Here is a 12,261-nt window from a genome sequence, read left to right as displayed (position 1 = left end):
TCTTTTAAATACTGTCATTAATATTATTATGTTTTCATCTAAACTACTGAGTCGCTCTGAGTAAACATGCTGGAGTTTGTTGATACGCAGCTTCAAAGAGCGGAGACTAATGTCGTTTCCCCTTAATTTCGTGTTTTTTTAGATTCGTTTCGTTTTTTTAAGTGTACACTTAAAAAAACGAAAAAAGACGCTGCTAAATTTGTTAAGGATTAATTTATTTCTTCGTTTTGCCAGTATTTCTGTGTACGCCTTAGACTCCAAATTATGGAGCGTACCCAATATGTTCTCGTTAACCCTTTGAGTGCGATAATTTTTCCCACCAAAATTTTAGTGCGACATTTTACCAATTTTTCTGAATATTTCTGTCATTCTTTTGAGTATGTTTGAATAAATGGACATCGCATTTCATACGATAAAGCTTTTTATCAAAAGTTTGACAAAAAATCAGAAAAGAATTGACTGGTGTATGATTTTTAAAGGCAACAAAAATTGACTTTGGCACTCAAAGGGTAAATAAAGAAAGGTTATTTCTTTGGGATTTCTCACTATCTTCAGTGTGTGCTGTTTGTGTGCTCCGTTCAGGTCTATATAAATTTATGTGACCTTCTTTAACTTTCTTTACCGCCTTTCAATCGATCTATTGGTCCATGTCGTCTGTAGAAAGTTAGTCCTCAAATTCTGTTTGTCTGCCTGCAAATGAGTGTATACTTATTTACCGGCCATACTTTATGTCCATTTGTGTTGCACCTTGTGTCAATCTGTCTGTCTGTCTGTCTGTCTGTCTGTCTCTCTCTCTGTCTGTCTGTCTGTCTGTCTCTCTCTCTCTCTCTCTCTCTCTCTCTGTCTCTCTGTCTCTCTCTCTGTCTGTCTCTCTCTCTCTCTCTCTCTCTCTCTCTCTCTCTCTCTCTCTCTCTCTCTCTCTCTCTCCCCTTAGCTCTGTTGTCGAACAAATTTGAAAACTGCCTGATTTTTGCGCCGGACAAGGTGCCAAGGGGTGATTCAACAAAGACAATTTCGAGGCGATTCTCAAGAACCAAATGACTCCGAACACAGTTGAAATTTCAGACACGAATCAAAATGGTAAAAGTTAGTCATGCCTGGACGGGTCAACACCAATTTTCAGGAGATGATTAATATAAGACCATTCAGAATTCAGGTTGTTGTATTGCTTGGTTTCTAGGCGACCTGGGCACTTTTCGACAACATTCTTTGAATTATATACAAAAGAGAACATCCTTGGATAGCATAGTGTTGCTAAATAATAAATTGATATGATAATTGTCATCATAATGAATTATACTGTATGTTGACAACGCGTTGGTGTTCAATGAATTTTCTTCATTTGGTAACGTGTTGTTGCAAAGCGAAAGGCGTTGTCAGGCAACATACTAATTGTAAATAACAAACGAGTGGAAAAACGACGTAGGCGTTTCACTTAGTATTGACGAACATCGAAAAGATGTTCGCTGGAAGACGGCCAAAGTGAGCTCCCTAGTTATGTACTTAAAATATCAGCCAATGAAAATCGGACATTCATGGTCATTCACTTCTTTTCGACCAATGACTGACAGCCAAAGCTCCAGTGGTTGCCATGCAAAGTGTATAAAGTAGGCCTCCATTCTGTGCTTGTATAATTAGTTAATAGGGCGAGGCCGACAGAAGCTACTCCAGAAAACATCAAGTACAGTAAATTGCAGGTGAGCATTCAGAATGTTAGGTTATGGTTAAACCATACAGTTGGAGAGTATCTCTGAGTTGATGGACATTTAAAACTGTAAAAATTGCTTTACTCCAGCAATTAAAGCAGCTCAGCGTTAAGTTAGAATGCACCTCATTGAAAGATACTCAGACTTTTACAATACTTCTATGATCTATCGCTTGTGTGGGCTCGTTTTGAAGGTCATGAAGTAAGAGGGATTTTCACCGGCTTACTTTTCTAAAAATCGGAAATGTTGTTTTTTTCATAGAGTGAAAATAGGGATGGCGGCTAACTTGAAATTCAACTATCGCTAAATTTTTCAATGATCGGAAACTTTGCACAGTGACCCCGATTTTTAATCGCGATTTGGCAAGAGAATGCTTCAAAGTTTCATTGACGAAAGTTGAGCAAAGTCTTTCAGTTTTTCGGTGTGTGTTCTGCTTTAATAATTATGTGCTTTGTAGAAAGCCAAATAGGTTAAAATATGTACGGTACAAATAACGAGGTGAATATTTTATAAATGTTTCATTTACATTACTAGTACTCAAGTAAGTTAATGCATGGGTGTTTGTACCCATCAAGCCCAAAAGTAAGAAAATGATCATTATCTTTAAAAAACCACCAGATTTGATTGATATTTGGCCCAATTATTGGAATTATTAAATTCTTTAAAAAAATGTCTGCCTAAATCTTGACGAGTTGAGTCACGTGACCAAATCTGATATTTTCCCGCCAAAATTTACGTCTTTATTAATTTTATATTCCAACCGTAAACCGTTAAATTTTCTTGATTTTCTTTGCACTTTTGGAAACAACATCTATCATATTCTTTCAAAAATACATGGCACTCTTGAAACTCTATCTATATTCTTTCTGATATTCAAAATATTCATGTAAAACGTCAAAAATATTGTATTTGTTGTTTTTTGTGAAGAAATAATATTCAAAATTCAATAATTTTGCATCTGCCACTAGTTCTAACACAAGTTCCCATCCCATTTTACATTAATTGGTCATAATATTTTAAATATTTTGATGTTTAGCGGTTGGAATATTCACTTATTTGCAAATATACAATTTGGCGGGAAAATAACAGATTATGGTCACGTGACACTGACTTGGGTAATATATTATGATAATTTCAGCTTAATCAAATGCGAAACATATTTTTGGCAATTTTCACAATTTTCTGACCAGGTCTGATTAAAAGTATGTTCAAACTGATTTTACATGTATGTAAGCCTATGCCCATGCATTAACATACCTGAGTACTTTGAAAATAACGTTTCAATACACAGCAAAACTAATATGGCAATAAATTCCACTGGAAAGCTGTAGCCAGGACGAGAGAAATATAGATCGGTTGTGATGCTACGGTGATGATTTATTTTTATCCGAACAGTTTAAAACATAGGAATTTCGGCCATTTTGAATTTCAAATATCGGCAAATGCTTGGTAATTTGTTTCTCTAGTACCAACATTTGCACGATGACTCCTGAATTTTTTTCGTGGTTTGGCAAGAGAGGGGTTGAAAGATTAGTTGAGGAAAGTTTGAGAAGTCACTTTCGAGGCGTAAACTACCTTAGACGAATAGGACATCTGCAACTTTCTCTCAAATTCCTCAAAATGTACTCGAGTTTAATCATCATTGTAACGTACGTTTATCGAAAGTTTACTTTAAATTGGCCAGTGTAATTCGTTTGACCATACACTTCATAGAAATAGAGATTCCAGAGTACAAGTGCAGTCAGCCTTTTCATTGTAGCATTTGTTTATCAGCATAACTTGAACCACAAAACATTGCACGAAACTGTAACTCTGTTTAGACCAACGAAAGACAATGAGATTGATAGAATGTGTTCTGTTACTAAATTGATGTGCTGTCAAAATTTGTCACTCATGGATATTAATCACTATATGACTTTTTGCTCGTTGCAGGGATATCGGTAAATCCTTACTATTTCGTGCAACAAAAAAAACTAATAGTGATTCCATACTTGCTAGCACTATGCATCATTGTTAAAACAGTTAGGAAGTCGAACCGATAAAAACTTTTTTACAAAAGTAAATCTTCAAGTTGTGGTTTTGATTCTAAAGTAAGCTGCATAAAATAGATTTGGATAAGTTGAAAAGAAATGTTGGATACATCAGCAAACTGACAATAATCAACTAACGAATTTTCTTACTTCGTAGCGTTGAGCAGTATGAGCAGGTATGCTCGCTTAACGACCCCGCCTCCGAAGGACCTGGACTATCGGGCTACAAAAATATTAGAGTCGCGGCTACAGCGTGCCGACTCTTTCTGTAGCATTGAAACTTGCCAAGTGAATAATCGAATTTAGCCATACTTGTTTTTGAATGAGCCGAAGTGTTATCTGTGCTTTGTTTTGGTCGATATCAAGTGTTGCAGGCTTTGAGCGACAGACTGGTCTTGTTTGTCCATGCAAATTTTTCTCTTCGATACAGCAAATCATTTGATCATTCCCATAGCAACAAGGTGACATTGCAAGCTGCGAAACGCATAAAGAAATGATTAAATATGGTTGAAACTTGGGACACCTCATTTAAAAAGACTCCTCAACTATTCGACATAACATTGTAAAACAAAATACATGTATTTGCTACCATACGTGGTCGCTGAATGCCTTCCTAAAATACAATTTCTCTTTCAATCGATAAAATATTTTATTCATATTGTGCTCATGAATTACGGAGATCTTTATGTACTAATAGTTGTACAAATTTTCCCCTTTTCATTTTCAAGGTCTCCATTGTAACCCCTACTTCACAAGATGAGGTGGGTCGATAAAGCTATTTATATAATATTTCTAATTGAGCAATAGTTGCCTTTCTAGTGGGCTTTTGAATGGTCTTCAGAACCTAATCGGACATGTTAATTTGATTTACGATAAGCTTTAGATTACAACTCGTTGAAAAAATTAAAGTAGTATTATCATATTTACAATGGTTGCAAGCCTACACTATTTGTTATTGAATTCTTGTAAATAAACTTATTTTCTTTTTTTAACAGATTTCAAATAGCGTTGTTACTTGTAACTATCTTCTTGTATTTGACTTATGACGGAACTGACGGTAAGATATTCTTTCTCAACTTGCAGAAATCCTGATTGAACAGGAAAACTAAACAATTTGGATAAATGAAAACAATATGAAAAGAAATGAATGAGAAACACGCTAACTGACTTCTCGGTAGGCGTTTGAAACTGACACACAGAGGAGCACTACCGACAGTTGACCAAGTAAACATGTTTCAACATGGGGTAAATTTTGCGCTAGGTATCTAGAAAATAAATCCATGCATTTTTATGGGAAATTTGTATAGTAATGCGTAGAGACAGGTGAAGTTGAAAACTGTTGGAATAAAAAATAGGGCAAATTTATAGTGTATTGCGTACAAATAAATCAAATAAAATATTAGAATAACGGAGACGTTTTTCTAGACTACTAATAATGAGTTAGAACCCAATCGAAAATTTACTGTGATTTCTATCCTGGGTTGATAGCTCTGCTGGTGGACAGAATTGTCCCCAAGACTGTATTTCGCTCAGTAAAGCGATGATTTTATAGCTCTGATAAAGTTTGGGTGCAATATGTGATAGCGAGTATGTGAGTGCGAGCGCTTTATGAACCCTACGGCGTGTTGAGGAGTCAGAATAAACTAACAAATTAGCTCGGTTATTGAACCACTTTTTAAGGGAGGGGGTTTGGCCAAACGGTTTTGGCTGTGGCGTCTTCGCTAGGTGACTGGGCACCGTACTTTGTAAGTTCAAACTCGATCGAAAATTTACTGTAATTTCCATGTCAATAGCACAATGTCATATATTCTTGTGCTTATTTTTAGCAGGCAGCTTTCCTTTTTTCTGTTTTACCATCTTGTAGTATTCTCCATTCTCCTTGAGGATATGTCGAATATGTTATGATTCTCTTTACTTCCGTTTCTATTTTGCCAGGTCAATGTACAGTACCAACTCTTACAGCGCCTCTACAATGGGTTGGTGGCACTGCACCGACACCTAACATCGCCGATGGCGCCACCGCCGATGTTGAGTGTGACACCGGGTACACACTCGTTGGCACAGCTACTTTAAGCTGTTCAAGTACAACCTTAAGCGCATTACCAACATGTGAAGGTAAGAATATATATTTTACACATTAGCATCATGGTGCAAATATATTTCCATACCAGATCCACCTGATAAAATTTGATTGATAAGACCATACAATAGAAAACCTCCTGAATTGAGAAATACATTTTGAAAATCTCGAAGTCAATTCCTCTATCAAAAGAGCATTAAATGACTCGCTTAATTACCAGCTATCCGGATCCAAAATCAATGCCAAACTTCATATAATATAGTTGACAGGCCCAGAGATACGTTTCTTGACTCGTCGACATTCATTTCTTTCTTCAGCGGACTGTACTGATCCTGGTGCAGCACCGACCAACGGTCAAAAAACTGGAGCTACCTACACACATGGATCAACGGTGACCTATACTTGTGATACTGGCTACACATTAAGCGCTACTGGTGACCTTACCTGCTCAGATGGTTCATGGGATAACCAGGTCCCAACTTGCACCGGTAGGACTTGATAATACTTGACTTTTTGACAAAAGTAATATGCTGCGTATCTCCATCGTCTTGTAAAAGATTGAGAACTTTAAGGCTTGTACCGTAGTGAGGTATGATCGCAACGAATAAATCAAAAGCAACGTGGTTTTGTGTTGAATCAGTCTGCCAATGCTGTCACTAGAAAACTTATACATAATATTTTCAATGGTAACACACGTAAACAATTCCATGGAATTTGGAATCGAGAAAACGCTACATTATTAGCTCACGTGTGTAAACACGTGGGCTAATGTCATAGCGATGTCTGTCTGTCTGTCCGTATGTGTGTGTGTGTGAGTGTGTCTGTCTGTCTGTCTGTCTGTCTGTCTGTCTGTCTGTCTGTCTGTCTGTCTGTCTGTTTACAGGATAACTCAAAAACGCCTGAACGGATTCAAGTCAGATTTGGTAGACAGGTACCATATGCTATTTGCAAGAACTGATTAGATTTTGGTTAGTGTGGCTTGCATATTATAGAAGTTATGCAATATTGTTTTTTTTTCCGTACAATGGTTTCCCTATGGAGACGGTAATGACAGTGTAGACATATATCAAGAAATACTGCACAAAATTTCATAAAACATTTCACAGATGACAGTCTCAAAACATTATAATGATAATGTGAGTGTCATGTCAATTATCTTCTCATTTGCATATTTATTGAACTTTTGTTATTAGTGAGATAACTCTGAAATTCCTAAACGAAACTTGATGATACTTGCAACAAATATTGATCTGATATATATCTAATTATACTTAGAAGCATTTGGCAGTGTCAAGTTAATAAATAGCTCATTTGCATATTTTATGAAGTTTTGTAATTAGTCATATAACTCCGATATAACTTCACCAAATGCGACGAAATCTGCTGCAGATACTGATCTGACTGATATCTAACTGTAGTGTAAAGCATTTAGTAGTGTGAAATTAATTAAGGGTTCATTTGCATATTTAATGAACTTTGTAATTAGTGACATTACTCTAAAATTACAGCACTAAATTAAATAAAACGTGCTACAAATGTTGATCTGATGGATATCTAGTTGTCCCATGAAGCATTGAGCATTGTCAAGTTAATTAACAGCTCATTTGCATATTAAATAAAGTTTTGTAATTAGTGATTAAACTCTGAGAGTACTGTGCGAAGTTGAAAAAACCTGTTACATATAGTGATAACATATATCTTATTGTTCTGTGAAGGGTACTACTATTAATGAACCTGTTGTAAAACACGTGAGCATATTCAGTTCATATCTTGTTTGTATTCTTTTACGGTAGAATTCGCCTCGGCGACAGATATTCTGATTCTCAAAACTTTTTAACAGAATTACATTTCGTCTTCTACAATATTTGTGTAAAAAATCGAATATTTTATTTTCCCAAAAACAATTCACACGATAACGGTCATTTTGAATTTCAGGAGTAACTAGTGGGTAATTTATTTCCTCAGTAAAAAATTGTCAACGGTAAACCCAGATATTTATTCTTGATTGCGAAGGGAATTGGTTTAGAGTTTCCCAGGGAAAGTTTGAACACACGTTTAGGTCTTTCAATTTCAACTACCTAAAGTGTGTTTCCAGATTATACAAAGCCATGAGACATAAGCATGTATTCAGATTACTCTTCCATAGTAAACACCTATTAAGCTGGTCATGAGGGCTATAGAGCACATTTATCACCCTGAGGGGCCATGCGTTACCAGAAACACATCGGTTTCCCAAGGCCGTTGACCTAAGGGTATATCTATATGTTTCGGGTACCACATTGCCATGAAGGGTGATTAAAAGTCGTTATGGTCGTATTATCGCGAATAGAGAAGGGATACAGGTGTTTTATAGCACTGCATATGATCATGCTGTTCTATGTTATTGCTTTTAATATGTTCTTATGTATAGGGACAGTATCAATACATTCGAGAACGTAACTGGACGATGCTCAGTAGTGGTAACAGCAGTGCCGATTTCTTCACAAACAGGAGCAAAAAGTGCCGCTAGCATGCAACATAACTTCGTTTGTTTCACTTGAATATTTGTTATCAATGAAGGTTTTAAAATCCTACGCAGTTGGAATGGAATCGTACTGTTTTTATGGTCAGAGGCTCGTCGCTATCCCTGGCACTCTTTTCACTCTAATCATCCACCATTGCTTCAAAGCTGCTGACTGCACTGGAGTTAGGGTCGGGTGACAAATGTTCGAATATTATCTGCGTAGGGAAATATCGTTGAAATGATATTCTCTGACATTATTTTTTCTAACGACCTAGCAGGGACTGAGCGTATATCTATTTTCTCCTCACGTGATATGTTCTGGTGATTCTCGACATGCAACCAGCATGTGTTGCATTATATTTAAGCGATAAAGCATCCCCGGCGATAGTATACCCGAGATTTAAATCAGTTCACTACATATATATTCAATTTATCTCTGTCGTATTTTTCAGAGGAGACAGCTACTACTGAAGCCGCACCAACTGAGAGTAACTCAGGTTCGAATACTATCTCAATAGGGATATTCCATTGAAATAATATCCTCTGACGTTATTTTTTCCAGCCTAGCTGAGACTGGACGTATCTATTTCTCGTAATTTGATAAGTTATAGTGAATCGTGATACGCAATCAGCAAATGGTGTGTTATAATATATACATATGCACCTGTATATCAAATTTATCTATGTCGTGTTTTGTTTTGTTTTGTTTTGTTTTCAGAGGGGACAGCTACCACTGAAGACGCAACAACTGAGGATGACTCAGGTAAGTTTTGTTGCTTTTATCAATTTTGTCTTTAAAGTAATAATGAAAACCAATAGTTCGGATGGTTCGAATGGTGCCTGGTGCTTCGTCGGAATAAAATTTTAAAATAAAGTATCGACGAAAATTTGGGTATTTTACAAACGTATACGAATTCATTTGAACGATTACGTCCACATTAAATCCACATACATATATATTTCATGGTCAGAAAATGGCGCCGGAGTTGCAACGTTTGGTTATTTGATGATCCCTGCAGTAATGTTGGCCGTCTTCAGCAATTAGGAAGTTTAGATGTAAGTATTTTACACATTGCGTCTCTCTTTTGGAAGCGTTTACCTCCATAAGCTTGAGACTGTAGATAATAACTGAGGCAATACACAAGAATGGAACAGTCTAGAAAAAATATACATATTTATCGGATCGAAGATCTTGCTTTTTTATTATCGAGATACGGATTTTGTTTTGTTTTTAATCTCATATTTATGTTTGTTTTATAATCTCAAAGTGTTTCTTTCCCTTTTTTCTTCCAATGAATGTCATGAATCACACTAAATAGTTTCATAATTTAAGCTTAACATTGATGCACGATGATTCTAAGCATAGTAAGACAAGCTAATCAAACATGTTCAATAGAATACATGTAATGGTAGTTATTTTATTGTTTCGTCATCTATCTCCTATTTCTTTCTTTCTTTTACAGAACCTGGCAGAGTACATCAATACACTGTAGTTTAAAAGGTGCATCAGTAGAAACGTTGTCAGTTTTAAACCTATCACCGTGATCACTTTAGTGGATTTTTGACAGTGCTATGGATGACGTAAAACGAGGAATCTTCAAGTCAAGGACTACTTAGTTTTTAGAATGACTCCGTACTTGAGATTCACATTGGTCTAGCAGATAGGTTTTTAACGCATTTCTAGCATGAAATTACCATTAACATTTCAGTTTAGTTTTCCAATATTGCAAATTGAAGCACTTTACATCAATGTAGCAGACAGTGTCGGCAACACTGATGTTTTTAAAAGTGGAACTTTGCAATTGCTTAATGAACACATGTGGTGAAAAATTGTCGTTCCAGTTGTCTAGATAGTCTTAGTATTTCATCATCGTAATTTGTTACATGGGGTGATGATGGATCAGGAAATATTATGACATGTTAAACATTTGGTCAGGTTCCCTGCATGTTCTGGTAAATGCTTTCGGTTTCAATAGAATAAAGAATGTCTTTAGCTCTAATTGGATCAAATTGAATCCGATTCGATTATTTTCTTTCCTGGATTTAAAGACATTTTAAAATATAAGTGTTGCACCGGAAAATAGCTCCTTGCTTACAGCATATTAATCCATGGATGCCGATGACACAATGTCTGCTATGATATTCTTGCACAGGCTAGAAGATTCTCTCTCTCTCTCTCTCTCTCTCTCTCTCTCTCTCTCTCTCTCTCTCTCTCTCTCTCTCTCTCTCTCTCTCTCTCTCTCTCTGTCTGTCTGTCTCTCTCTCTTAATTCAATTCTTCTCTACTGATACAGATGAGCGGGTAGGCTTTGAAGTGAATGGAAAATTCTTCATTTCGTTTATGTAAAACCGGAGTATTGTACTTTATAGGCGTGACAACACTAAAGCGAAGGTACTTAAAAGCTTTCTGAAATTTTGTTGAATGTTAAAACCACAGTGTCTGTCTGAGAGTTAGGATCAAAGTCCTGTACTACTCCAATGTAAATGAAAACATGAGGTTATTTTCTCCAAAGAGCTATGAGACTGAAGGGGAATCGTTTTAACTTTCCGAAATAATGTTGGTAATCTATGAACGTGAATTTGTAAATCTGAGTAAATACCTTTTGAAGACACTTCAACATACGTTTTGCAGTAAATGTTATAAACTGGATATCTTGTTGCCAGTTGCATCATTGCGTGGTGTAGAAATACTTGACGTCAAACTTAAATGAAAAACTGACAAATAAATCGATTATTGTCCGGCTTGCTAACGATTAATGCAAAAAAAAAAAACTACTATGATCATTTAAACTCAGTTCAACCTGATGCTGGTCCAGATATCGTCTCACTCGGCTGTATCAGTTTTCTCTCCCAATTCAGAAAATCTCTCCTGAACTGTGATATTTCCAATTAAGACATGTATTTTCTATCACAGTTCCTCTATGTGTGTTTTTAAACGGTCTCCCCTCTCCTTTAATGAACACGCTAATTGCAAACTGCTCACTCGACCAAACACTGCTGTCAGTCAATAACTTTGTCTAATCACCCACCGTGTTGACCTTATCAGGGAATGAAATAAGTCGATCGACCTCCAGCGATATACTGATGACGTGAAAGATAGAAATCAAAAGGTACTTGCTATCGCAGTTCAGTGTTTGGTCGAGTGAGCAGAGGCTGCAATTAGCGTTTCCAATAAAGGGGGGGGGGGGGGCTGTTTATAACTGAATGAACTGACTTCGTACTCTCCATTCGATCAGAAGTGAAAGGGAAATTTGATTGCACACAACCAAAGATAATTTTTATGCATATAAGGCAACATTAATTAAGCACACTGAAAAGCGAAGAAATAGTCTACTTGAGTGCCAGACAAGTGAGATACTGCTGGACTAGTTTTGTTTAAAGGAACAAAGTCGGGCATTTTCATGAAATTTGTTTGATACGACACTATTTGTACTCTTTGACATGTAGAAAGATCCTGAATGAACGGGTAAATATGCCGTATATTCGACCCCGGTTTGAGACACATTAAATGAAACCATCGCAAGAATAAATAAATGGTCATGGCATTGTTATTCTCACCGTTCAACTCAACGACTCTCACGTTCTGCTAAACAAGAGCTACACATTAACATTCATCGGTCATTGTTTTTTGCTTTTTCAGAGAGAGAGAGAGAGAGAGAGAGAGAGAGAGAGAGAGAGAGAGAGCGTCTACGAAATATCTAAAGATGTGACTATACACTAGGCACATCCATATTCTGCTTGCCTAGGCCAACTTGCTGCGCTGTTTTCAGAGACAAGGTCCAAAGTCTTTGCCTATTAAAGATGACCGAACGACAAACGGACCATGCTCATAAAAACAGTTTCAGCAGGAGCCATAGAGGCCTTTTAATGTCAAGGAACAAGGTCACTTCATTTTATAAGGGAATAAAAGTAGATACTGCCAATGCTCAACTTTCTTATTTAT

At 36.5% G+C, this 12,261-nt stretch overlaps 1 protein-coding gene across 2 annotated transcripts; it reads left to right on the top strand.

The window, feature by feature from the left end:
- Positions 1-1,633: 1,633 nt before the first annotated feature.
- LOC139123929 (C4b-binding protein beta chain-like) lies at positions 1,634-11,839 on the top strand. Of its 2 annotated transcripts, XM_070690076.1 has the most exons (9): positions 1,634-1,697; positions 4,465-4,497; positions 4,732-4,793; positions 5,672-5,851; positions 6,134-6,304; positions 8,772-8,816; positions 9,038-9,082; positions 9,291-9,375; positions 9,783-11,078. In XM_070690076.1, the coding sequence occupies exons 2-8, from the start codon at positions 4,493-4,495 to the stop codon at positions 9,362-9,364; spliced, it is 582 nt and encodes a 193-aa protein (XP_070546177.1). In that variant the 5' UTR covers positions 1,634-1,697; positions 4,465-4,492; the 3' UTR covers positions 9,365-9,375; positions 9,783-11,078. The 2 variants fall into 2 exon arrangements, with proteins under 2 accessions (XP_070546177.1, XP_070546178.1); XM_070690077.1 differs by lacking the exon at positions 8,772-8,816 and having other exon boundaries at positions 9,783-11,839.
- Positions 11,840-12,261: the final 422 nt, after the last annotated feature.

The sequence above is a fragment of the Ptychodera flava genome (genome assembly GCF_041260155.1).
Source record: "Ptychodera flava strain L36383 chromosome 23 unlocalized genomic scaffold, AS_Pfla_20210202 Scaffold_23__1_contigs__length_28996876_pilon, whole genome shotgun sequence".
Lineage (NCBI taxonomy): Eukaryota > Metazoa > Hemichordata > Enteropneusta > Ptychoderidae > Ptychodera > Ptychodera flava.
The sequence above is the reverse complement of the archived record's forward strand: the minus strand, read 5'-3'. Positions and strand labels throughout refer to the sequence as shown.